This window comes from Ovis aries, chromosome 23 (genome assembly GCF_016772045.2).
Source record: "Ovis aries strain OAR_USU_Benz2616 breed Rambouillet chromosome 23, ARS-UI_Ramb_v3.0, whole genome shotgun sequence".
NCBI lineage: Eukaryota > Metazoa > Chordata > Mammalia > Artiodactyla > Bovidae > Ovis > Ovis aries.
The window spans coordinates 37,657,940-37,683,432 of NC_056076.1; the positions used below are offsets into that span (position 1 = coordinate 37,657,940).

Here is a 25,493-nt window from a genome sequence, read left to right on the forward strand (position 1 = left end):
TGGCCTTCCTGGTGGCTCAGACAGTCAAGAATCCACCTGTTATGAGGGAGACCTAGGTTCGATTCCTGAGTTGGGAAGATCCCCTGGAGATGGGAACAGCTTTCCACTCCAGTATTCTTGCCTAGAGAATCCCATGGACAGAGGAGCCTGGTGGGCTACAGTCCATGGGGTCACAAAGAGTCAGACACAACTGAGCGACTTTTATGGTACACATGTGTGTTTAAACTTATCAAGTATGGCCTTTGACCATGTGCAGTTGGTGTGTTAATTACAAAATAAAACTGTAAGAAAAGGATAACACTATAAAAGGAAATCAGAAAAATAGGCAACTAAGAAATGAATCCAAAACAAGTGAAAAATCTTATGTAAAAAATTCCCTATTTCAGAAACGTTAGTGATTATTTTACACAAAACTCACATTTCTTTTACTTGTTAAAACCAAGAGGAGCATGAAACAGTTTCCACAGGCCAAGCATTAATCCTCACTCGCCTCCGTGCTGGCCCTTCTCAGTGCTATTACTGAGAACGTTTACTGAAAAAGCGGCATATGATTAGAACTCCTGTAAAACAAAATGCTGCAGCAAGCTCCTGAGCCAAGAGAAAAACATACTTTCAGACAGGTGCTTTAAGTTTTCTTTCATAATAAACTAGCTGAAGTCACATACGCATCTAGAGTCATGCAAGGCCTCTGAAGCAGCTGAAATAATGGCAGCTTCTTCCAGAGTCATAGGAAGACTGTCTCTAATCAAAAAAGTTACGTGAGAACTGAAGAAAGAAAAAAATGTGCTCCATAATGGCAAATTTCAAGTTTCTCAGGATGACTTAATTTATTCAACTAGAGTCAGATCTATAATTTAAATAACCCATGTTTGTTGACTGATTGCTATATAAAATTTGAAAGTTAAACTAAATAGGACAAATGAAACATTTAAAGTTATTCTATATTAGATTAAAAAAAAAAAAAAAAAAAACAGATTCCAACTAATACCATACTTTAAAACACTCACTTTTGGAGGTTACCCATTCATCTGACATACCCGGGAAAATGGAAGACTGCTTCTCCAGGATGCAGATTCAAAGTTTGTTTCAAAACCATTCTTAAACAGTTAACCCTCTGGTTTACGTTTATCGTCCTTATTTTTAGGTCCTCCACCAGGGATTGAACCCCGACCCCTGGAAGTGACAGCCCTGAGTCTCAACCTCTGGACCGCCAGGAATTCCCAAATGTGACATTTCTTAGTATGACGACTTACTTTGGTCTCTTGATTTGACTCTAAATGGAGCTTGGGTCTTTCCAAAAATTAAATCTGTCATCAAGATTGTGCCAATACTGAGAATACTTCAAGGAATATGCCATGAGTCCTTTAGGTCTCAAAGGAAAAATACTAAAAACATTTTGAGAGATGGCACCAAGTTGGAATAAATGCTTCCCAAGGTGACGATTTTATTAAACAGGACCCTCATTTTTGTTTTTTATGATTTTAATTTTTTTTTAATTTTATTTACTTTTATTTGGGGGATAACTGCTTTACAATATCGTATTGGTTTATGCCATACATCAACATGAATCAGCCATAAGTACACATATGTCCTCTCCCTCTTGAACCTCCCTCCCACCCCGTCCCATCGCTGTAGGTTGTCACAGAGCACCAGTATGAGCTTCCTGCATCCACATCAAACTCCCACTGGCTATCTATTTTACATACGGTAGTGTATAAGCTTCCCTGCTCCTCTCTCCACTCATCCCACCCTCCCCTACCGCTTCTGTGTCCACTAGGAGAAACCTCATTTTGGTGCGTCAATATTACTTTTAGTAAAGTGGAAGTCGCTTAGTTGTGTCCGACTCTTTGAGACTCCAAGAATTCTCCAGGCCAGAATACTGGAGTATTCTGGGTAGCTGTTGCCTTCTCCAGGGGATCTCCCCAACCCAGGGATCGAACCCAGATCTCTGGCACTGCAGGCGGATTCTTTACCAGCTGAGCCACCAGGGAAGCCCAAGGAAGAAGTTTACTTCTAGTAAACTGGTTTCTAAAACACTTGTTTCCATATGGTCATATTTCCTACATTGTGCCTTTTGCTCAACACATATGACAGATGTTGAAACAGAACTAATTCTGGGAGATGCTGGCAGTAGCAGGCGCGTGTTTTGGCCACTCTTTGGGTGGGTGTATCTCTGTTCCCTTTGGCGATCCAATCTCCTCTATTTCAGACCATCTATTTCCAGTGGCTGTAGAGAGCAGAGGCGGGGCTGCTGCTCCAGCCAGGCCAATCAATACATTTCACCCCCAGCTATGGTGACTGGTCCCCGAGACGTATGTAACCAAGTCTGACAGGGAGACAACTCTGGTACTTTTGCAGAAAGGAGAGGCTGTCTTCCTGCTGCGCCTGCTGAGTCAACGGAAGTCAGCCTGCATGTGTGGCAGCCGCTGTGCGTTAGACAGACAGACAGAAAGGGAGCAGAGCCGAAAGGCGAGGGGAGGTGATTCTGGTGACACCTTCAGCAGCTCTAAGTAAAGCCCTGAGTGTTTCAAATCCTCCTGGACTTCAGTTACACAGGCCAATTTAATTCCTTTTTTGCCTAGGCTAGTGTGAGGTGGACTTTTGTCATCTATGATGGAAACTGTCCTGTCTAATACACGGGGTTATTTACCTTTGATAAGCAATTAAATCAGTTTTGCGTTAAATCAACAAGATTAATATTTCAAAATATCAAGTACATCTTTATCTTCTGAAAGTAAACTCCTGAATTATGAAAACTACAGGGAGTATTGTGTTCTATCAAGCAAAGAACACGGCAACGACAGTGGGAAAATTATTACACTGCCTCTTCCCTTAAAACCAGAGGTTTTCAGGTGGGTAGGGTCTCAAGTTCACTTCATAGGTGTCCCTATACTTGAAAATTGCGTTTTTAATTGAAAATCAACTTCCCTGGTGGTTCAGTGGCTAAGACTCCCCACTCCCAATGCAGGCGCCACGGGTTGGATCCCTGTCAAGGATCACATGTCATAACTAAGACCCAGCACAGTCAAATAATCTAAAATAATAAAATAAAATCAATCGACAGCTTTCCCTAATCCAAAATGACCTAAAATATAAAACAGCACAATGTCTCCAAACTGCCAGTCCCTCAAGGCAGACATGGCTTTGGTTTACTGTCACAGGAAAGCTATGCTTTGGTCAAACAGCCAAATTTCCTCCCAAATATATCCTTTGGGTCTCTGGGCTACCAAGGGAAGGAATGCGGAAGAACTTTTCTCTTTTCCTGGGCCTCATGGATAGACTTCTCTTACAAGCTTGACGAGCTATTTCTATAGCACAATGACATGTGTGGCTGCATACGGAAACTGCATTACTATCTTAGAGGCAGAGAGCAAGCAGGAAGAGAGCCACTGTCCGCCCAGTCACACTTACAGGTGCACAGAGGTGTACATACATCAGCCTGCAGGTTCCAGTTCGGAGGCCAGATGACTTACCCAATCGTCTGACCAAAAATCCAGATCATAGAGGGGAAGTGGAGGGCGGGAAGCCTTATGAGTCATTTTACAAACAGACCCTTACACAACTACCGGGAAATTCCAGTGCAGGAACGGTTGCTAATTCTCCCAAAGCCGAAACAGTCTGAAAGCACACAAGATTAGCATTACCAGAAAGTAAGAAAAAATTCCAGGGACGCTCTGCTGTGGCCAAACATGCCTGCAGTGGGCAGTTTCCTAGTCCCTCAGGACGTTGCCACTGCTTGCGGGTTCCAAACGGGGACTCTGAACAGAGGCCGGGCCACATAAGCCCCGCCACCCTGGTTCTCCGGGCTCTTTCAAAATAATGTAAGTTCAATTAAGACAGAGGGAAGTTTCTATTTTAAAGAGTAAGATCAGCTGTGTGATTAGCCAAAATCTGAAAAAAAGAGATTCTGCAACTTAGGACAGTGGTCCTCTGACATGTACTTCTGTGGAGCTTTCACAGGGGTTGAAAATCCTGACAGAACCTCCTTATGCTATTTAGGGAGACAACATGGGACAGGAGTAGAAAGCAAATCACTACTATGTACCTGAGAAGCTTACTCTTAGCTCAGCTTTTTCTAACATGATCGACATCAATCAGATACACTAACAGACTTCCCAAGTGCTCCTGAAGGGAGAAGCATGTTAAAAAAAAAAAAAAAAAGAGAGAGAGAGAGAGAAAAGAAAACCAACATCTTCTTTTTAAAAGAAATTATCCCTAAAATAATAAAAGCCTGCGGATTTTCACTTCAGTCAGATTTGTGAAAAAGTCCTGGTATTTACAACAAGATTTTACAGCTTTGCAAAAACAAATATAGAACTTTGGCATTAATTTCATTTAAACAAATATACTCCTGAGCATACCAACCTACTCTATCCAGTTGGTCTGTAGGCATAACACTAAATATTTTAAAGTGCTGTATAAGGTAAAGGCACTTTTCTAAATACACCTAACTTCCCCATTTATAACTCTAGTTTAGGTTTGGGTTTTCTAAGTTGCAACACACAGGATTATTAAAATGATTTTCACCTCTTTCCCCCGCAAGACTTCCTCTGGGGCTTTGTGGATTTAGAAGCAAACTCAAAAGCAGTATGAAGGGTGGACTTCCCACACCGCTGTCGTCAACAGCAGACAGGTTCTCAAAACAGAAGCAGGAAGGTCCCGGGAGCTCACGGCCAGGGCTGACCTGCTGCGCCCCACCACCCAGGGGACAGAGCGCACGCGACCGGCACTCACCACCTTCTCCTTGGACCTCAGGACCCCCAGCTTCCCGAAGCGCACGTGGAAGGGCGAGCACTGGTAGGAGCCGTCCTGCTGCCGCACAACCACCACGTCGATGCAGCCGGACAGCGTGGCCTGGTTGATGCCCTTGTAGAGCTCCTTCACTGTGACGATCACCTGCCCCGCCAGCTGCCCCACATAATTCATGGTTTGAGACTAAAAGAGACAGAACAAATTGGATGAGATGTTAACGCTGAGTTTGTGGATCTAATGGCAACAGCAGAGAAAAAGCTACAGTGACCACGTGGCTCACGTGTCCCCCAGACTATTATCCACCCTGTGACGCTCGCCCCTCTGTGTCCACTGACGTGGTAGCTACACACGTCCACGCACGGGCAGCCCCAGCCCGTCCACCATGGAACTGAGGGGTGGCCCAGCTGGGCACGCAGAAGTCCCCTCTCCTCTTTCAGCATCTCGGATCAAGCCTGCTACCACGAGGTGCTTCCCCCCAAAGTACAGAACCTGCAGGAACCACCAAAGAACCCCGACACCATTCAGCCCTCCTGCCCGAGACAGCTGGGTCCTGCGTAAAAAGCATCCACTGAGGAAGAAGCCATGTGGAACAGTGAGTGAAGATCACCCCCAAGAGGAAGCTCCTGTGCGAGTGAGAGATGGGTTTGCTACAGAATTAAGACTATGGTTCAAAGACACGCTAGATTAAACAACTGGTGAGCAAGGCTGAGCTGAACCGATTTATACCAAACCCTTCAGAGTTTCAGCACAGCTCACCAGAACACACGTTCACGTCCCACAAAGTTCAAAGCACAGAAAAAACGTTTAATCCTGTTCCGTAATGACAATTCACTATTTAAATCAGGACCACCAGACTGCAGAGTGTCCTCCAGAAAGGGTCAAAAAGGCGAAGGTACCTGCCCGGGGCGCAGGGCCCCCAACCATTCCATCTGACCACAGGATGGGGGCCCGAGCCCCTGGCTCTTCCGTTAGCCCCTCTTTAGTCCTAAGGTTGTCAAATTTCATTTCCGGTGACCCACACAACCACAGTTCATCCATCAGACACTGGCTCTCCTAGCAGAGTGTCCAAGTACAACCAAGGAAAACACCTTCCTGAGGAGAGGAACACAACCCTGACAAGAGACCCTCCCCGCCTCAACTTCCACTAAAGCAGAGACCCGATGGGCTCTCCTCCAGAGGATTCACCATCAGCACAGCTGCCTCTCTAAACCCAGATCAAAAACTTTGATATTGAGATCAAAGTTACAGGTTCAGAAAAGTTCCCAGAGAGCACAGTCTAACTGTAGGAAAGTCCAAAGCTGAACTGGAAGAATACACGCCGTGCCTGCATGAGCCCAGGGCCCCGCAGCGCCCGTGCCGCAGAGATGCCCACTGCTCTTCACAGGAGAGCTGGCGCCGGACCCCGCTCAAACACTCCTTCCCGCTCTCGTGCATAGCTATCAAGGCCTATTTCCACGTCACGGAGCCGAGCCACAACAGCGTCACCTGGAAAATGCCTTGAGTATTTTAAAGCTGGTGCCAGCAAGTCCCCAAATTGCACCTACAGAAAGAGCTGGCTGTGGGGATGTAACCAGCTGGGGAACTTACCAGTGACAACAGAATGCAGTGGCGGGGGTCCTTTACGAGGTGAGCTCTACAACAGTGACAAGTTGGTATGATTTCAGTTCAGGATAAACAAACTAGAGAGTAAGGCCAAATGAAGCACGTATCAAGTGCTGGATAATGATTTCTTGAATGAATAAGGGAATGGACAAACCATCAATCAAAGAGAATAAAAAAGTAAGAAACATATGTGCAGTGGAAAGTGTGTTATCAGAATATATCATCACATATTTTTAAAACACTGATCTTTTGAGGTTGTGATAACTGTGGATTCACACACATGCAGTTCTAAGAAGTAATACGACGAGATACCATATATTCTTTACCAGCCTCCTCCAGTGGTAACATCTGGCAAAGTTCCAGTGCAATCATCATAATTGGGCGTTGATAGTATCCTGCTAGGCTGCAGTCCATGGGGTCGCTAAGAGTCGAATATGACTGAGCGACTTCACTTTCACTCACTGGAGAAGGAAATGGCAACCCACTCCGGTGTTCTTGCCTGGAGAATCCCAGGGACGGGGGAGCCTGGTGGGCTGCCGTCTATGGGGTCGCACAGAGCCGGACACGACTGACGTGACTTAGCAGCAGCAGTGACTCAGTTAAGACTGAGAACATCCCATTATGACAAAAGTTCGTCCTGTGGGCCCTTTATGGTCACGCACACCTGCTTTCCCTCTGTCGGCTCTCCCTCCTGAATCCCTGGCAACCACTGACCCGCTTCACTGCTGAGATTTTTGCCATTTAGGAGGGTACAGAATCGCACAGTGCCTAACATCTGGAGACTGCCTTTCCTCGCTCATATTTCTAAGGAGACTCATCCAGGTTGGTGCATGCACCAACAGCTTGCTCCTCTCTACTGATGCTGAGTATTTCATGGAGTGGATAGACCGCAATTTACTCACTCACTGGTTGAGGAACAGCGGAGCTATTTCAGATTTTGAGTTATCACAAAGAAAACTGCTTTAAACATTCCTCTATGGGTTTCTGTGTGAAAATCAGTTCTCAGCTGACTGGGGAAAATGCCCAGGAAACGTGAGCGCTGGTTTGAATGGGACTACTTAGTTTTCACAGACGCAGCCACCAGGGCTGCTGGCCTGCTGCCCACTTCCACCAGCCGTGTCTGAGAGATGCAGTGTCGTCTCTGAGTCCCTGCCAGCACTCGGCATTCTCACTACTTTTTATGACAGCCCTGATGACAGGTGTGTAGTGATACTGGTTTCAATTTGCATTTCCCTAACGGCTAATGATGCAGAAAATTAAATTTTGTGATATAAAAGAGCACGACACCCGATTTAGATTTAGAGTGAATAAATGTATTTTTGTTCCTTATTTTTGGGGTCACGGTGCACAATCTTTATACGTTAAGAATGTCTCCAAAAACAGAAGTGAAATAAAGTTTAGTCTTAAGCACTTCATCTTTTCACTCTTTTTTAGTTTGAACCGTGCATCAGAATTTTCATATTCTGTAGGTGATACATGTTCACCAACACCCTCTTGGCCTGTCATAGCACATATGTTAAACCAACAGCACCCACATGATCAATCTTTGTATTATGCCTGACAGTAGCAATTTTAAAATGAGCTGTGTTACAAATCTAAAAAGAATTCATAACAAATCATACAGCCCTCTTCTTAAAGAAGCTGAAAAATGATGACATGAGCATCTACATTCAGACGTAAATGACCGCATTATAAACTAAATGTGTAATAAGCTTGCATCAACTAGAGGACAGAGCCCATAATTAAACACAACTATGTCTATTCAGGATGGTTTTAATTACCATGGGTAAAGGATGGGCTGCTATGCAAGAAAGTCTATTGTGTAAACGACAGTCGCTAAATGCAGAAAAATGCAGGCTGTCAAACGGTTGGTTCTCTCTCAGCAGATATAAAACAACCCCGTCCATATCATGAGGCTGGGAAACAGAGCAAGGGAGGCCTGGTGCCACCGCAGGGGGGTGAGGGCCCCCCCCACAGGCTGCAGAGAACTCCGGCAAGCCAGCAAAAAGCCCTCATCAGCAACAGAGTTGGCCAGCACCTTGATCTTGGACTTCCCAGCCTTCAAAACCAGGAGAAATAAATCCCTGTTGTTTAAACTACCCAGTCTGTGGACTTTTGTTACAGCAGCCTTAGCGGCCAGCGACTCAAGTATCTTCTGCAGCATCACACGCTAGACGGCTCTCCAATCCTGGATGCTTCCAGTGGACAGAGACTCACACCCCTTTCCCCAGGAGGCGCACCACAGACAGATGGCCCTGGCTGCTGTGTCCACAGGAGCCACACCGCACATGCCCCGCTCTCCTCTAATGGACCCCTCCACACACCAGGGAGTTCACTGCACAACCGCAACCAGGGCTCAGCTCTTCTGAGCTAAGCATTCTTAGTCCTTAAAATAAGCGAAATGACTGGGTTTACTTTCATTTTTATAACTAACTAAAGGATTTACTTTCCTTAAATGGAAGATCCAAAAGTAGACACTAGGGCAGGCACAGACAGGCCTGACTGATGTTCAGTCCAAGCAGTGTGCAGTGCACTTGGGGCCAGGTAGCAGCACATTGCCCAGGGACTGGCTTACATGTCGGGGGCTCCCGAGACAGGGAAGGAGGCGCTGACAGATCACTAACGGAAAATGGTTAGAAATCAGCAGACGGTGACCAACTGAGACGCTTAACAGAGGCTAAACGGCCCTTCACACATAGAACTCAGCAGACCAAATCGCATGCCGCTATCTTGTTATCAGAACCTCCTTATCAAGCATTTTAAAGTAAACATACACTAGCATCTGGAATAGTAGCTGGGAGGTTTCCAGATTCAATCATTTACCAAAAGTTTAAAGATTTGCTTAGCAGCTCTTCCTGAGCATCAGAGAAACCAAAGTCAACCATCATGATATGCAGTAGAGAGTTCTAAACAGGAATGGATCAGCAGGAGGTTCAAATACAAATCCCCTCTGTTAAAAACGGCCCCGAACTATTTAAAAGTGACATGTCCAATAAAAAACCACATTTATTAAGAAGAGTAACTTCAGAGATACAGGTAGCTGTTAAAATATTATGATTTCTAAATTGTTATCAATATAAAAATGGATACACTGTAAACCACTCATATATAATCAAAATCTGTATTGTAAGTTTTAAGTGAAGTGAAGTGAAAGTCACTCAGCTGTGTCCGACTCTTTGTGACCCCATGGACTATATAGTCCATGGAATCCTCCAGGCCAGAATACTGGAGTGGGTAGCCGTTCCCTTCTCCAGGGGATCTTCCCCACCAAGGGACTGAACCTGGGTCTCTCACATTGCCAGCGAACTCTTTACCATCTGAGCCACCAGGGAAGCCCAATAATGCTTGCCTTCATAATGCTGGGTACTATATTAGTTAGCTGGTACTACTAGTTGAAGCTGAAGCTTCAATACTTCAGCCACCGGATGCAAAGAGCCAACTCACCGGAAAAGACCCTGATGCTGCAAAAGATCGAGGGCAGAAGGAGAAAGGTGTGACAGAGGATGAGAAGGCTGGATGACATCACCCGACTCGATGGGACATAAATCTGAGCAAGCTCTGGGAGATAGTCAAGGACAAGGAAGCCTGGAGTGCTGCAGTCCACGGGGTCACGAAGAGCTGGATACAACTTATCAACTGGACAACAACTAGTTACTACCACTAACAAACACAACTGCAATTGTTACATGTCTGTCACATGTCAGGCGCTGTGTTAGCCTGGATGTTAGCTCATGTAATCTTCACAACCACCCAGGACTTTGGTGTCGCAGGAGGCAAGGAGGCTCAGCAATGTCCAAGGTTGCTGCACTTCGTCATAAAGCTGATAACCGAACTCAATCTGATTCTGGGGCCTATGCCTTCAATAGCATCTCTAAATGACAGAACCGTTGTCTGTCACTGATGATAAATGTCCGACAAAACCCCCAGATTTCTTGCTTTCCACAATGGGAGTATTATTTTCATGCAATGCTACTCGACCCCACAAATAAGAAGTGATCACAGAGTCCAGAGGCACACTGGCCCTCCTGTCCACCCGTAGGGCTGACCACCCGCCAGCTACTGAATTCCCCTCAGGTTAAGAAGTGTACATCCTGGGAGATTGCGAGGGACAGAGAACAGCTTTTATCAGAGAACTTACCCTCAACATTGCAACCTCTGCACACAGACATGAAGAATGTGCTAAGAGGGGACAGAACCTTCTAGAAACTTTAGGAAACAAACACCAACATACTGTGACCTTGCCCGGTCCGACTTCTACCTATGCTCCAGGCAACCAAGCTTACATTCTGTACCTGACATCTCTCAAGAATGTTCTCAAACACACTTCACCCAACCTCCAAGGGGATCTGGGTCTCCCAGGGCAGATTCCTAAGTGAAGGCTGAGCCAGACAGCACTGCCTGCCTCCCCCACCCTGCAGCTCTCTCAAGATCTGAGGGCTGCTCTGCAGTCCCTACAGCTGTCCAAGGATCCCTGAGTCCTCCAAGGGGTCCATACATGGACCTGGAGGGGACCCCAGCCTGCAGGAACGTTACTTCCCCAAAGGTGGGAGATGAGAGGTGTCCGCTGCAGCATCTTCCAGGCCTGGGAGGGCAGGGACCCAAGCACCCAGGGGATGTGCTGTCCTTCAGGAGCTAAACTGAGTCAGGATACCGCCCCGGGGCCAGCAGGTGCTTGGGACAGGGTCCCACTGAGACTCAAGGCAGCACCTCACTTGACACCTCTCTGTTTTGCCTCTTTCCCCATCAGAGCAGACTGCCAGTGGCTTTTTCTTATTTTACAGTAGCTGCCTTTAATTCTTACTTTATAAACTCAGAGCAGGAAACAGCAGCATGAGGAAAGGCCCTGCCCTCAATGAGGAGAGCCTCTCAGATCCAGGGCCCCACAGAGCAGACGATCTGTGAGCCCCTCTGGCCTCCTGGAACCCCAAATCCACAAGGAAAGTACACCTAAGCATCCCTGCCTATGCACGGCCCCCAGCATCCCGTCCAGAGCACAGGGCCAGCCAGGGCCCCGAAGGGCAGGGGGCTCCTCCACACCCCCCACCAGGACCACAAGGCCCCATGTGCAAGTCCACAGACCAAACCCAGGGTCCCCGGCACACCACCTGCACACACCGAGTGGTCCGGACGACTCTCCGTTATGATGGAAAAGGAGGGCCATGAGAGCCTCGTGCGGGGAGGTCCCTCACGGACTAAGAGCCATCACACAGGATGAGTGACGCCTTCAAGGGCAACATAATAGAGGACTTGTAACTTGCCCAGCAAAACGGCCACCGTCCTAAGCTGTGTCTGGGAAGACTCTCATACAGCTGGACAAAACCACGACCAGCTTCATGCCAGGCGCCAGAGTGAGACCCTGTGGCAGAAGTCCTGCGCTCCTTCCCCCAGAATCCTGGGTCCAGCAGGAGAAAGCGGCATAAACACTGTCTTCATTTACAGAAGACCTTGTGATCACGCTGTCCTGGCGACTGAGGAAGATGAGACAAGGAAGAAGGAAAACCTGCAGGGGAGAGTAAGGAACGGCTTCCGGACGCAGAACGTACTTGTTCTCAGGGTGAAAATGTTGTCGGGGTTTACCAGGCCAAGCAAGGGGGTTCCCAGGGACAGTGACCGGGAGGGTGTGGGGAGCCTGTGGCCAAGGGGAGGTGATGCAAGGCCTCAGACCCGCCCTTGGGCATGGGCCGGCCAGGATCAATGCGTGGGGAGGGAGGATGAAGTAGAGGCAGAGACCCCTCGGAAGCTCCCATGGCCCATTCTAGCAGAAGAGACACAGAGGCAACAGACCCCAGGCAGACATGCGGGCAGGGCAGCTGTTGGGGAGGAGCACGCCACCAACTCCAGGCAGGGCTAGAAACACATCTGGCACCTCGCTGGGATTCAGCCAACACTGTTTAAGTGAGTGAACAAACCAACTTAGAGGAAAGCAGAAAGGACGGACTTGGTGGGGATCTTCCTAGCACGGTTGAACTTCAAGAATTTTACTTATTACATTGGCTCAAAATCACACTGAGCGGTTTTTGAAAAAGCAAAGTTTCTTCTTAAATAAAATTTCATAACTGATTATGAAGATGAGCCAGGTAAGGCAAGCAGAGCTCCATGCAGGGCAGTCCCTCTGATAAAAACGCCACGCCTATTCTTGCTGCTTCCCGAATCAGCCTCATTGAAAGGACTCCATGGACACTGAGCCCCTCGGGTGCTAAAGACAGGGCTCTGGACTCTTCCTGAACCTGGTGTCTGAATGTGGAAGGATCCTTCTGGAGGGACCCAGATTTAGGAAGGGTGCGGTATTCTTTGGGCCTCAGTATTCTTTGGGGGTTCTAGTCAATTTCCTGTCGGTTATGAGCCCGTCAGCTGTTTTTCTAAAAAGGAGCAACCCCATCACTTTCACCATCTGAAGGCAGCCAGGTCCCAGCCTTGTATCTCCAAGGACCACACTGCAGCTCAGGGCTTCCCCAGGAGTGGTCCCTGGACCATCTGCAACAGACTCAAGTTATGGAGGACAGAATGCAGACACCTAAGTCCCAGTGCACACGTAAAACTGGAAGTGGGCCCCTAAGGACCTGTGATTTCTAGGGACTTCCAGTATGCATGCCAGGCGCTTTCTCCTCCCAACCCGATGAGGTGTGTTCAGGAAACCAGGCTGCTCTGGGCTACAGTCTGTACTGACCTCCAGGCACACCTATCACCTCAAGGTTGGATCCAGACTCCACAAACTCTAAACTGCATACAATTCAGTGAACATAAATAGAAACAGCTGACCTGATCATCTTATAGGACTTGGAAGCCTAGGACTAGCAGCTGTGGCTCTGTCAAAAATCATGTATAAAAAACCAGGCCTGGGCAGACTGCTTTCCTAGGGGTTCATTCCCTAATCACAACTCACCACACACTACTAACCTTTGGGATATGTCAGAAGACAGAATTTTCCAATCAGTCTTCTCTTTTGGAATTGAACAGATACACGACGCAGTGGTGAGCTCAGAAGGTAATACAGCAGGGCTCAGGCATCACAGCACTCTCATCCTGTAATGAGGGACTCAGGCCTTGGTTGGCATCAGCTGGCTGACGCATTGGGGAGACACTTGACTCAAACTGGGCTTAACAGATATTCCTGAAGTATGGGTGGAGCAAAGCCACCAGCAATGGCAGGGTGAGCCCCCTGAGCACTGACCTAGGGGCCACCAGATTATGACACAGGGGTCCACAGCCTTGGCTCCTGCCTGCCCTTCCATCATCTCTCTGAATGACCAATGGTCAGTTTTGTTTCCTTGACTTTTTCAGAGTCCATTTCTGATGTCCGTCCACAAAAGACATACGGACAGGCTGGCACGGATGCTAACTTGATAAAGCCACCCTGAGCCCTCTATCATCTCCCCCCACCCCCAGAAAACACCCTGCGAAGAAAATTAGCAAGAAAACATCCCCAGTGTAACCCAGTGAAAGTTTCTACTGAACGACTCAGACTTTTTTTTAAATGAAAGGACAGGAAACTGCCTTAAGCTTAGCCATCAAGGCTGGTTAGTTGATAAATTGAGGTTTTGAACCTGTCACAACACACTTTCTTTAAGGAAGTTTGGAAGCACAGATTTCGGCTTGCTGGGCTCACTTCTCTGTGAGTTCACCACACTCACTATCTACAAAGTAGATGAAGATTATCTTGGGCTGAGTAAGGTTCAAATAGGGGAAGACACTTTGCCACCATACCAATACATGCTCTTTCCTGAGGGGAGGCCTACATTTTATCAACTGTTTGCTCAAGCTCTATGTTCGATACAAGATACAGGATGCTTGGGGCTGGTGCACGGGGATGACCCAGAGAGATGATATGGGGAGGGGCGGGGGGTACAGGATTGGGAACTCATGTACACCTGTGGCTGATTCATGTCAATGTATGGCAAAACCAATACAGCATTGTAAAGCAAAATAAAGTAAAAATAAAAGTTTTTAAAAAAAGACAACCATAGGGGAAAAAAAATAATAAAGTGAAAGTGAAGTCACTCAGTCGTGTCCGACTCTTTGTGACCCCGTGGACTGTAGCCTACCGAGCTCCTCTGTCCATGGGATTCTCCAGGCAAGAATACTGGAGTGGGTTGCCATTTCCTTCTCCAGGGGATCTTCCAGACCCAAGGATCAAACCTGGGTTTCCTGCATTAGAGGCAGACGCTTTAACCTCTGCGCCACCAGGGAAGCCCCATAAAGTAATCTATTTCATCTTCAAAACCCATCAATTCCCCACCCTCGACCCTCATCAGCAGCCCAGTAACTTTCAAGGCAACCTTTCAAAATCCAACACCAAGTTTCTTCTCAATCCATCAACTACTCTGGCTGTTGATCTAATATTTTATTTGAGGAGCAAGATGTTTTAGGCTTCTTGGATGAGAAGGAGATGGGGACAAATAAAGCCTGTCCACAACAGAATGTGAACACCCAGAGCACAGTGGAAAAGAAGAAAACAAAGGAGCTGGATGAGAATGGTCAGGAAGGATGTAGGAGGCGGCATGAGGCTAGGTGGGTCCAGGGCACCTGCCCTTCCCCTCGCGGCCGGCAAGCTCTGCCCACAAGCTCACTGTCCAGCCCACCTTCAGACCCTCAGCTCTGACCAAGAGAAGTGCTGCCACTTCACCACTGCCCCAGAGCGTGGCACGGTGGCTCACAGCAGGAGGTCCTTAATAAGTCCTTTTGGGTCAAGGAATGGATGGAGCGATGGACGGGTGATGGTGAGGTCTGGTGACCAGAACAGCAGAGGGAAGGAGGAGCACACACCACGTGCTGCAACTAACGAGAGAAACCAGAGAGGCAGGGAAGACACTGTATTCGCAACTGTGCACGTATTTAACACACGCATATATGCTTTAAAAATGCCAACAGTGGAGGCCAACCCATCGTTCCACAAGCCGTGCTCAGATGCTTAGAAATCAACGCTTTTCTCCCGACGCCGCTGAAGATCTCGGAGAAAAAGCCTGCATAAATCTAGTCTGTGTGGGTGACAGTTAAGAATGACACCCGCCTCCGACGGGTGAGTCTAAAAATACCCCCATGAGAACAAAGCACATCCGTGCAGGTCTGCAGGTCCCAGCGCAGAGCACCCAGCCCACAGCCTGGGGTAAGTCAGGCGCTGAGCAAGACGGTCACAGAAAGCAGATGACAGAGGACACACTTAGTTCGTCGTTTTCTAGCAGACAGACCATTTACAGGAAAGCGCCCAACACCACAAGGCGCAGCCGTCACGGTGAACGGCCGGCCACGGTAGTTTCATTTTCCTGAGGCTCAGCAATGTACCCGGGGCATTCATTTCCTTCAAGAAAACTGCCAACAGAGCTAGGGGAGCTAAGATCCCCTGGAGAAGGAAGTGGCAACCTACTCCGGTGTTCTCGCCTGAAGAATCCCATGGACAGAGGAGCCTAGAGGGCTACAGTCCATGGGGTCACAAAGAGTCGGACACCACTGAGTGACTGAGCACACACAAGGGGAACTACAGGCTCAGTCTGACACCTATCCTTCGACTTCACGTAACAAAATCAGTGGCAAGCAGCACATGAGGACAAGGAGGCCCCGAGGACTTTCCTCAGCCTTCACACCTCCCCCCTGACCGAATGTGCTTCACACCCGCAGCTCCAGAACGGAGCGCTTCTCACTCCCGCGTCTCTCTCCTCACCGCTTTCCCCTTTACTCCTCAAACCACAAAGCAACGAGGCTTTCTGGCAACTCGTCCTCACTCTTCCTGCCACGGGTGCAGTATGGCCAGCTCTCGTCTACCTGCCCCTGGGGTGAGAGATCGGAACGTCACCAGAGTTGAGAGAGAAGTGTGGAAGTAAAATCAGTAAGGTATGTGCTGAGTTTAAGATTCTGTTTATAATTAATCATGAAAGATATTAGTCAACCCTTGTGTAATGGGTATACCTATCAATACATGAAAAACAGCTAAATGTTTATGCCAACTCTGCTATGAAATATAGCTGTACTTTGAACTATTCAAAATAGATTTAAAAAGTGACGTGTACTTTGCAAGGAGTAAAATTAACCCTTTCAGAGTATATAGCTTTAACCATGCAACCATGAAAAAGTCACTACAATCAAGAAAATCAAGACACAGAACTGCACTGCTACCTCAAATGCCCCCACGCCCTTTCGTAGCCCATCCTTTCACCCCACCCCAAGCCAACCACTGACCTGTTCTTTGTCCCTATAATCTTGGCTTTTCCAGAATGTTTCATGGATGGAGCCACTGAGTACATGCCCTTCGGACTACAGCTTCTTCCATTTAGCATCATGTATCGAGACTGACTAACATTCTTGCAGGGATCCGCAGTTCATTCTTCGCTGTTGTTGAGTAGCATCCCACTGTAAGGATGTCTTAAAGTTTGTTTATCCATCCACCAATTGAGAAGCTCTGGGTTGTTTCCAGTCTGGGGAGACTACGAACAAATGAAGCTACTAGAACTGTGAACAGGCTTTGGTATGGACATAATTTCGCTTCCCTTGGATAAATACTTAGGAGTGGTATTGTTTTAAAGATACCTTTGGTGCACCCAGGGGAGTCTGCTAATAAAATAAATCCCTCCATAAATCATTTTACAAAGTGGTAATAATTGAACCGTTTCATGAGTTAGGATTTTCATTCATATGCGTGAGTTACTTCGATTCACTTACACTGGGGAAAATTCAAATTCTTCATTTGTTCGTGCCCTAACATTCTGAACTACACACATCCTTGAGAAACCACACATAACATAAGCTACAATTCAGTGTTCTTCCTCATGTGGGCCGTGGGGAAGCGATCGGGTGAAAGGCAGGCACACTGACATTTACCCTCCCAAACGCCACTTCACACACCTCCTCTCGCTGAGCTCTCAAGGGCAGGTCAGGCAGTGTTACATGCGTTCTACCAGCAAGACGTGGGGCTCGGAAAAAAACAGCCAACGTACCTGAAGTCAAACCACGACACAGCGACAGCACAGACCGCAGCTCAGGCATGTCTGCCTCAGGTGCCCAGGCTCCTGAGTCCTGGGGCCACACGCTCCTAAGCACAGCAATGCCAAGCGTACGTAATGTTCAGAGCTATGCACAAGAAGGGACTTCACAAGTGCTTTCAGGAGGTCACCCTTCTGCCCATGCTATGTGAAGAATGTTAAAGCTCTTTATTAGGAGTGGCTTTAAAGATTTGATTACATTATGATTGTAAATCTATGTTTAAGGAATATGTTCTCACCCTAAAATTTCCTGGCTAAGGAAAAAACTTCGTGGCTAACCTGTTTTGGTGGTCATCACTGATAACTATAAGCAACTGAAAATGAAGCAGGAAAACTGTCTAGCTCGCTTTCACATATGAAAGACACACAACCTTAGCAAGTTTCTTTATAAACCATATGTGGCATTCTCAGTGATGAGCATCACTTTAGTCCAGATGTTGGCAGGACACAATTTCCTGTCAAACACCGGACTATCTGCAGTTCTTTTCATTTACTCACTGGCCTAGAAGTCAGGAAGTAGCATCAGGAATCTTCTGCAGATGCAATTACAGCTGTGAGATGGGAACAAATGAACATATTCTTGGAGTTTGGAGGTCTAGAGAAAGACATGTTAAACTTAATTTGTCTTCCTCTCATGGCTTCACAGAAGCTTAGTTAATATCACAGATAAAGCAAGTTCACATTTTCAACCTGTCCCAAAGCATTACTATCCGAGTTGAAAGGCACTTGCTTGCATCACACGCTACCTGGTTAAGTTCAGGGGGAAACAAGGCAGATGAACAACCCCAGCGAGATTTGAAGGTCACTCACTGCAACCACTTCACTGATTTCACAGCTGCTAAACTGGCAAGCATGTGGAGGCCTGAAGTCCACAACCCCAACATCCTCAACAACCCCACCCTGAAGGGTTTATCCTCATAGAGTCTGACAGAGACAAGACCTGCTTTAGAAAGCGAGCTGCACTTTAGAAAAAGGATGCAGACTGCCTTACTGAAAAGAAAACCAAGGATTAGGACAAATCTGGCTTTAGTGAAATTTAGAGCAACTGTCTTTTGTTTGCGTGGTCTGTATGTTTATTAACACACATTTCCCTCAGGTGTGCTCAGGTTCTCCGATGAACATGAGCCGTGAAACCAGACCTATTTCTACTCCACTACAAGAACCTGGGATGTCCACTCCTAAGAGGTTGAGATCCCTTAGTTACAAGGGCTAAGAGTAGCATAAAAATTCTTTTCAGAGTAAGAGGTGACGACTAAGCCAGGATGGGAAATGACGATTTACCCAGCTGAAGACCATCTATCAGTGCCAAGTACTCAAACCCACAAGAGCCTTCGGGTCCATATGCACCCACAGATTCGTATCCTGGAGGCTGAGTCATCATCACACCTGGGAGGCTTCTACAAATACAGCTTCCTAGAAAGAAGGCTAACACCAACCCTTGGACAGGCATCGGAAGTCTCCATGGACAGAGGCACACATACAGACATGCTTATGTCTGGGCCAGAACGTGTGTTTAACATCCTCACTCTCTCTGTGATCCAGAACCAAGGACATGAGAAGCAACAAGCAAACGAGAGCCCAGATCCTGGTTGCTAAATACCGCGCTTCAGTACAAAGTCCAGGGTCAGGGCATCTCGTGGTGCAAGAAAGTAGGAATCGTGGGCTCAAAATCACAGCTGTAGGGGTGTGTTAAGGGAACACAGGAGCCAAAGCCAAAAAGCACCCAGAACAACCTGAGCAACAAAATCTGACGGGTTATTACCTGCAGAATATTCATGATACTGATATAAGTTCAAAAGTAGGGAAGGAGGGGCAGATTTCTCTTAAAGAGGAATTCCAATGAAGAAACAGAAAATGAGGGGAATAAAAGACCACCACGAGCACCCCACAGTCCCCGTGGAGACAATGGACGTTAAGCAAGGTGTCGGCATTCTCTCAAACTATCTTCCTCGTGATGCATACTCATCACCAAAGGAAACAGTGACTTTACAGCAGAGAAGCCTGGCAGACGCTGCCTTCATGAAGTAGGGACCTCAGTGAAGTGGGGAAACTCGACAGGAACAAAACAACCAACACCAGGGACCTTGTATGACGGCTGTGCTCTTTCTGCCAAAACACATGTGCTCCATCCAATTAGGAGATGCCACCAGACACACTCTGACTGAGGGGAGCGCCACGAAGTCCCTGATCAGTACTCCCTGGAGGAGCTAAGGTCAGGAAAGGAAAGACTAAGGGCGACAGTGACCGGAAAACGAAAGACGTGACAACTGAACCCAACTTTGCACTGGATCCTCCAACAGAAAAGACCTTTACTGGGAAAACCTGACTCAAGCCTGTAGTTCTGAACCCAAAACAATTCCTGAACTCCAATGCCCTCTCAATTCTGATTCTGTCTCTCCGGGAAATCTGTATCCCACACTCAGGGCTCAGCAGGGGTTCTGGTGGCCACGAGACTCGGAATCGCCAAGGAGCCCTGAAGAATCCTGATGGCCAGACCACCCCAGGTGACGGGGACAGGTGAGCCAAATGGCAGCTTGCCAAGCTGTGTCTGACGACCGCAAGCAGCGGAGTCAGAGCCCAGGAGGGACACACCCAGGGGTGCATCAGTCCTGCCGCACGTCCCTGGAGGAATGACTTTCCCCAGCATAATCTCAGTCTTCGGACTGAGTGTCTGTAGTGATCATGCCTTCATTCTTTCTTGGAACACGGAAGAAAGATGACAAAGGGCTTTCTATAATCTCAGCCACTGCCCCCTTGACCTGCCTGAACTCAGTCTGGCTACTTGCAGATCACAGAGTTCAGACGAGTTCCAGAGAGTGAGCGACAGCAGAGATAATACAGCACCCCCCCACTCCCGCCCCCCCAGCTCTCCTGGGGGCCACTTCAGGCACGTTTCTGACGAAGATCTTTCTACACAGATGGGGCTGCAGCCAAGACGCTACACCGAGGGCACAGTGAGTTCTAGGGTGAGGTCATCACACACTTGAACTGACATCCAACAATATTTCCACCCAATTCCCAAGGGATTGAAAAATACCTTCCCTAAATGTCCTAAATTTGGGGCTTCCCAGATGGTGCACTGGTAAAGAATCCGCTTGTCAATGCAGGAGACACAGGAGATGCCAATTCAACCTCAGGGTCAGGAAGATCCCTTGGAGGAGGGCATGGTAACCCACTCTAGTATTCTTGCCTGGAGAATCCCATGGACAGAGGAGCCTTGTAGGCTACAGTCCATGGGGCCGCAGAGTCAGACACGAGAGAGCAACTGAGACAGATGTCCTAAGTTAAGCAAAGCGAGAGCCTCAGACAATGGTTCTAGGTTAGGCAACAGGCTTCAAAAAAAAGACAAAAATAAAATATATATATGTTTAGAACAAGTGGCAAAACAGCATCAACAACAAAAAATTTCCCTACTTTCAATGAGATAACGTATGCAAGAATGACTAGAATTGGGATCTAATATTTTCTTTAGTAGAACAGGGTTGGTTTTCAATGTGTACTACCTAAGATATCAGTATTAAACACAAACTATAGACAAAGATAAGCATTTTGCCAAGAAAGCTAAGGTTTTTATTCAGATGCCTTCAGGGAGCTGTGTCCCATCCCTCTAGACTGGCCCAACACCTGGCTGAGACACCTGATGGGATTCCGACCAGACGTGCAGTCCTGTGCTCACCCAGGCCGATGGGGAGAACAGACCAGCTCACAGGACCGAGCATCAGGCAAACCAAATGAAGTAACCATCTGGAGGAAATCTGTCTAGCTGTGTTACTTGCAAACTCAGAGCAGCAAACAATTCAGACACATTAGTAATGGCAAACAAACTTGTGAACACCTAGAGGATTCGGTGTGGCACAATAAATATTTGCTGAATGAAGAGGATTGTTTTAAGTTAGGGGCTCCGTCATGCACTGGACAACAGTACCTGTGAGCCACCCCCAAGCCTCTCCTATTGAAAAACAGATGGGGGCAGAAATACAAAAATGGATAGTAAATAACCTTCAAACAGCCTACACATACTTCCGGCCACAGCCTCTAAGAGCTACCTCACCCCTAAATTCCTGAGCTCATCTGTGTCGGGACTGAGGCAATCAAGTCGTGAAAACAAAAATTCTTGGGGAGTGTGCTCCCCCAAACTGCGCAACTAGTAACACCACCACATTTCTGTGAGGAAAAGAAATGCTACTCAACTAATTATTTAATTAGTGTTGTGACCACCGTCCTCCCCCCCACCCCAAGGGCAGTGTTTGGTTTTGGCCCCATTCAGCAAGGTGGTTCCAGGATTGGGGCAGCCAGGAGTGATGTAAGTGGGGGGTGGTGCTGTCTCCTCTTCACCCAACTCATGCAAAGTACAAGCCCCGCCTACAGGGTGACTTGCTGTCTCCCACCTGTTTACATTGTCGCTTGTTTATGTTACTGCACCTTACTGTAAATAATAGAAACATACAAAATTCTATCTGAAAAGCTTTTTGGACTCAACCAGGCCCTTTGATAAAGAGCACAGAGGAGCCAGAACAGGGCTGCACTGCCCTGAGGGGGGCTTCCTTCTTCTCAGAACCTCTGAGAACCTCTGATCGAGCTTTCATTTCTAGTAAGAATGGCCAAATACTGCCCATGGCCCCTTCCAGCTCTAACCCACAGGACTCAGTTCTAGAAGCATTCCTTAGGATTACATGTTTGGCTAAGAATTCTTGTAGTACATGCTTGTGTGCTAAGTCACTTCAGTCGTGTCTGACTCTTTCAGACCCCGTGGACTGTATCCTGCCAAGCTCCTCTGTCCATGGGATTCTCCAGGTAAGAATATTGGAGTGGGCTGCTGTGCCCTCCTCCAGGGGATCTTCCTGACCCAGACGTCTCTTACGGCTCCTCTTTACCACTGGCACCACTTGGGAGTACATTCTGCCCTAATTTAAAAAATGCAAATCAAAGTAATTTAAAATAAGTGGGGGAAAATAAGGCTAGCATATAATTTTGGAACTTCAAGGTTATTTGAATATGAAACAGCTTGGCCTTTTCCTTACCAAATAAAGGAAAATATCTTCATCTGTTTAAAAATTATAGAAATATGAGATTTTAAAAAAATTCCCAATTTCTAACAAAGCACAGACGTTTCTTCATGGTTTTTAAAATTATGACATTTTTACATCTACATTCCAAACATGCAAAGTCACCTCCTTTATGATGGAGACTTTCACCCTCTGAAAGGAGGTGTGCCCGGACGACACGTGACCAGCGAGGAGCGTCGGGGTCACAGAGGGCCTGGACCCTGACTGAGATTCTCCCTGGCCCTCGCCCCCAACACCCAGGTTCCAAAGTCTCCTGCACAACCCATGCAGCTCAACAAGCAGATAGCAAATCCCGTGTCCCCAACACGAGCCACTCAGAAAACTCAAGTGTCTCTTGGGGCTTCAATGTTCCAGTATTAACATGGAAAGAAACTCCGTTAGCGCAGCCCCGACACCCACCTCCTGCGTTCTGGGAGACACGGCAGCCGGAAGCACTGAACTACTTCCTGTGAGAAGAGGTGTGTGCGTGGGGCGCTCCTCGTGAAAAGAACTCTTCCTGAACTAAACCACCGTCGGCGTGTTCACCGTTCTCCCTCCGACCTTAACAGCAGACGTGCAGGAATCCGTATACACTCATGCGTATGTTAGTCGCTCAGTCGTGTCTAACTCTTTGCGACACCGTGGACTGTAGGCCATCAGGCTCCTCTGTCCACCGAATTCATTAAATTGAGATTTCAAAAGAAAACGACCTCTCTCCGAGGCTGGACTTCCATTCCCAGTCAGACCACGTCCCGCCCCATTGTTGTCGAGACCCCCAGTGAGTAGGCATCTACCAACAGGTTCACAAGCAAAACGCACACAAAAGCGCAGCATTTTAAAGGTGACAAAAATCTGTACAACTTTAAAGTCAGTCTGATTACGAGCCACGGATTTTACAAACTGTAATTTTTGCTTTATTTTACATGTTTTCATAAAAATGCACACCCTCAATTTTCTAAAAACTACCTTTACCTCATCACACTTACTTCAGATTAGTTTTACAGCAAAAGGTTCCATAAGTAAAGTTAAATTATGTTGTCCTTAATTCATCTGTTTCCTTAATGCATACTTCTAAAACTTATACTGTATGTGACCTGTTTTATTTTACATCTCACAAGAAGAGAGGAAACTTTAGATTAAAAAACTCAGACAATTCACGTTTCCCCCACATTTCAGTATTACGAACTTTTTGTTTGCAATCACAGAACAAAGAGAGACTCCTACTGCTCCTCTCTGTCACAGATAGAATAAGATGCTAGTTTCAAAACAAGTTTTCAAAACAAATTTGACTAGGACCAAAAAAAACCAAAGGACAGACAAACCCATAGGAAAAGATCACATTTATGGCTAAAATCTGAAAGAGAGTGGGAAAAAAAAGCACGTAAAACTCTTCAATGATTTTTATTCCTCACCTACTACACAGATGCAAAGAGAATGTGAAACCTAGTTTCAAAAAAACTCCCAGTTTACACCAGCAGTTTCAGTTTTTTTCCAGGCATAAAGTTATTATTCGTTAAATAGTCAATAGAGAAGGGTGGAAAGATGGTGTAGAGTGAGCGAGGGAGAGCAGGCACGCAAAGACTTCTGTTGACTACAACTCAGTTCAAATTCTTAGTATGAAAGTCATTCTGATGCCACACCCTCCAAAGAAAGGTATCACTGCTTTCCCTGGTGGGCGCCCTGCCCTGCCCCCTTCTCGCAGCAGGTTCCAGGTTGGTGTTGGGGGTGGGGTGGGGTGCGTGGGGGTGGTGGTGTGCTGGTGGATGTCACTCACCAGGATGCCAGCAGGGGCCTTTCCATGGTAAACACCTTCAGGAGCCTTTTCCTCCTCATCTTCACTGTCTTCATCTAAGTAAAACATCTTAAAACTGAACTAGTTCATCAGCGGCATGCCTTTCTCAGAGATGACGGCACGCTTCTAAGTTAACAAAACAGAAAGCTGTTCTGCTGACAAACTGAGGCAGACTGTTTGCCGACACAGTAATATGGTTAAAACTGAAAGGAAATGGCTCTTAAAAAAAAAAAAAGGCAATACAGGCATGACTTTACCAGTAAGATTTGCTGAAAACGCCTCAACCCCATCTCTCTGGAGGAGATAAGCAGGGGCACGGGACAGGCTGTGCCGGGTGTTTACACTGATAGGTACCAAGTCCTGCCCGGGCACAGGGGCCTCACTGCCCTTCCATGACAAGGGACACGGATTGAGTTAATGATTCCCCAGATCAATCACATCCTCACTTTTAGAAATAAAAGTAACCACACATACAGAAAAGTCATCTTCAATAAATTAATCATGCAAGGGGAAATAGTTCACATGTTTTCTAGGCAACAAAGACAGGAGACATATGCTTTTTAGAACTCAGTCACTGAATGTTTTACTCTGTCATACTGGAATGACCCAGTATATTTTCACAGTTCTGAATGGGAGCTAGCCTACTCAGCACTGTAAATAATGAACAAGTTATAAAAATGTTACTGTATACTAACGTACATTAGTTATATTAATGCAATAGCACACACAAATAATAATAATATTATAATAATAATAATTTAACTTCAAGAGTAGGACAGTTCAAACATCCTGGCATTTCCTTTTCAGCTCTTAATAAGTCAGTATATAGAAACAAGTGAATTTTTCTAAAAACCTAAAACACACTTACACACAGACAAAACACATTAATTTTTAAATTTAAATATACCATATTTTGCAAGCCAGTGTATAGGACTGTCTGTTACAAATAGGCGTTATTCACATGGATATGTTTAAAAATGTGGCCAGTGCCAACTGTTTTATGCTGTGAGCATAAAACACACAGAAGAAAAGCAGAATGTGAAGTAAGGTTTATATAAGGTTACTGTTGATATGAAAATGCTCTGTATATACTGAGTTAAACAAGATATATTTTAATTTTACCTACGTTTCTCTTTTTACCTTTTAATGTTACTAGAAGTTACGAAATGCCACATGGGGTTCCTATTATATTAATATTTCTACTGGAGCACAACTTTGGGATCCTGAGACAACCTTGAGAACAAGGGTGGAAAGGAATCCATAATGAAGAGCTGAAGGTGACAGGAGTTCTCATCACACTAACCGATCCTCAGGTGTTTAATAATGTTCATG

General features: G+C 46.6%; 1 protein-coding gene across 13 annotated transcripts in view; it reads right to left on the reverse strand.

Moving 5' to 3' along the window:
* Positions 1 to 25,493, reverse strand: part of LPIN2 (lipin 2) — a 96,156-nt gene that overhangs the window by 28,968 nt on the left and 41,695 nt on the right. For 5 of the 13 annotated variants that reach the window (XM_042239646.2, XM_027960823.3, XM_012103527.4 and 2 more), the window contains one exon: positions 4,735 to 4,935. In XM_042239646.2, the coding sequence (XP_042095580.1) occupies positions 4,735 to 4,926 (192 nt within the window). In that variant the 5' untranslated portion in view covers positions 4,927 to 4,935. Of the gene's footprint in view, positions 1 to 418; positions 467 to 3,473; positions 3,619 to 4,045; positions 4,936 to 17,279; positions 24,471 to 25,493 lie in introns of those variants that run through there. The other 8 variants (XM_042239652.1, XM_004020631.4, XM_042239655.2 and 5 more) reach the window with 6 other exon arrangements.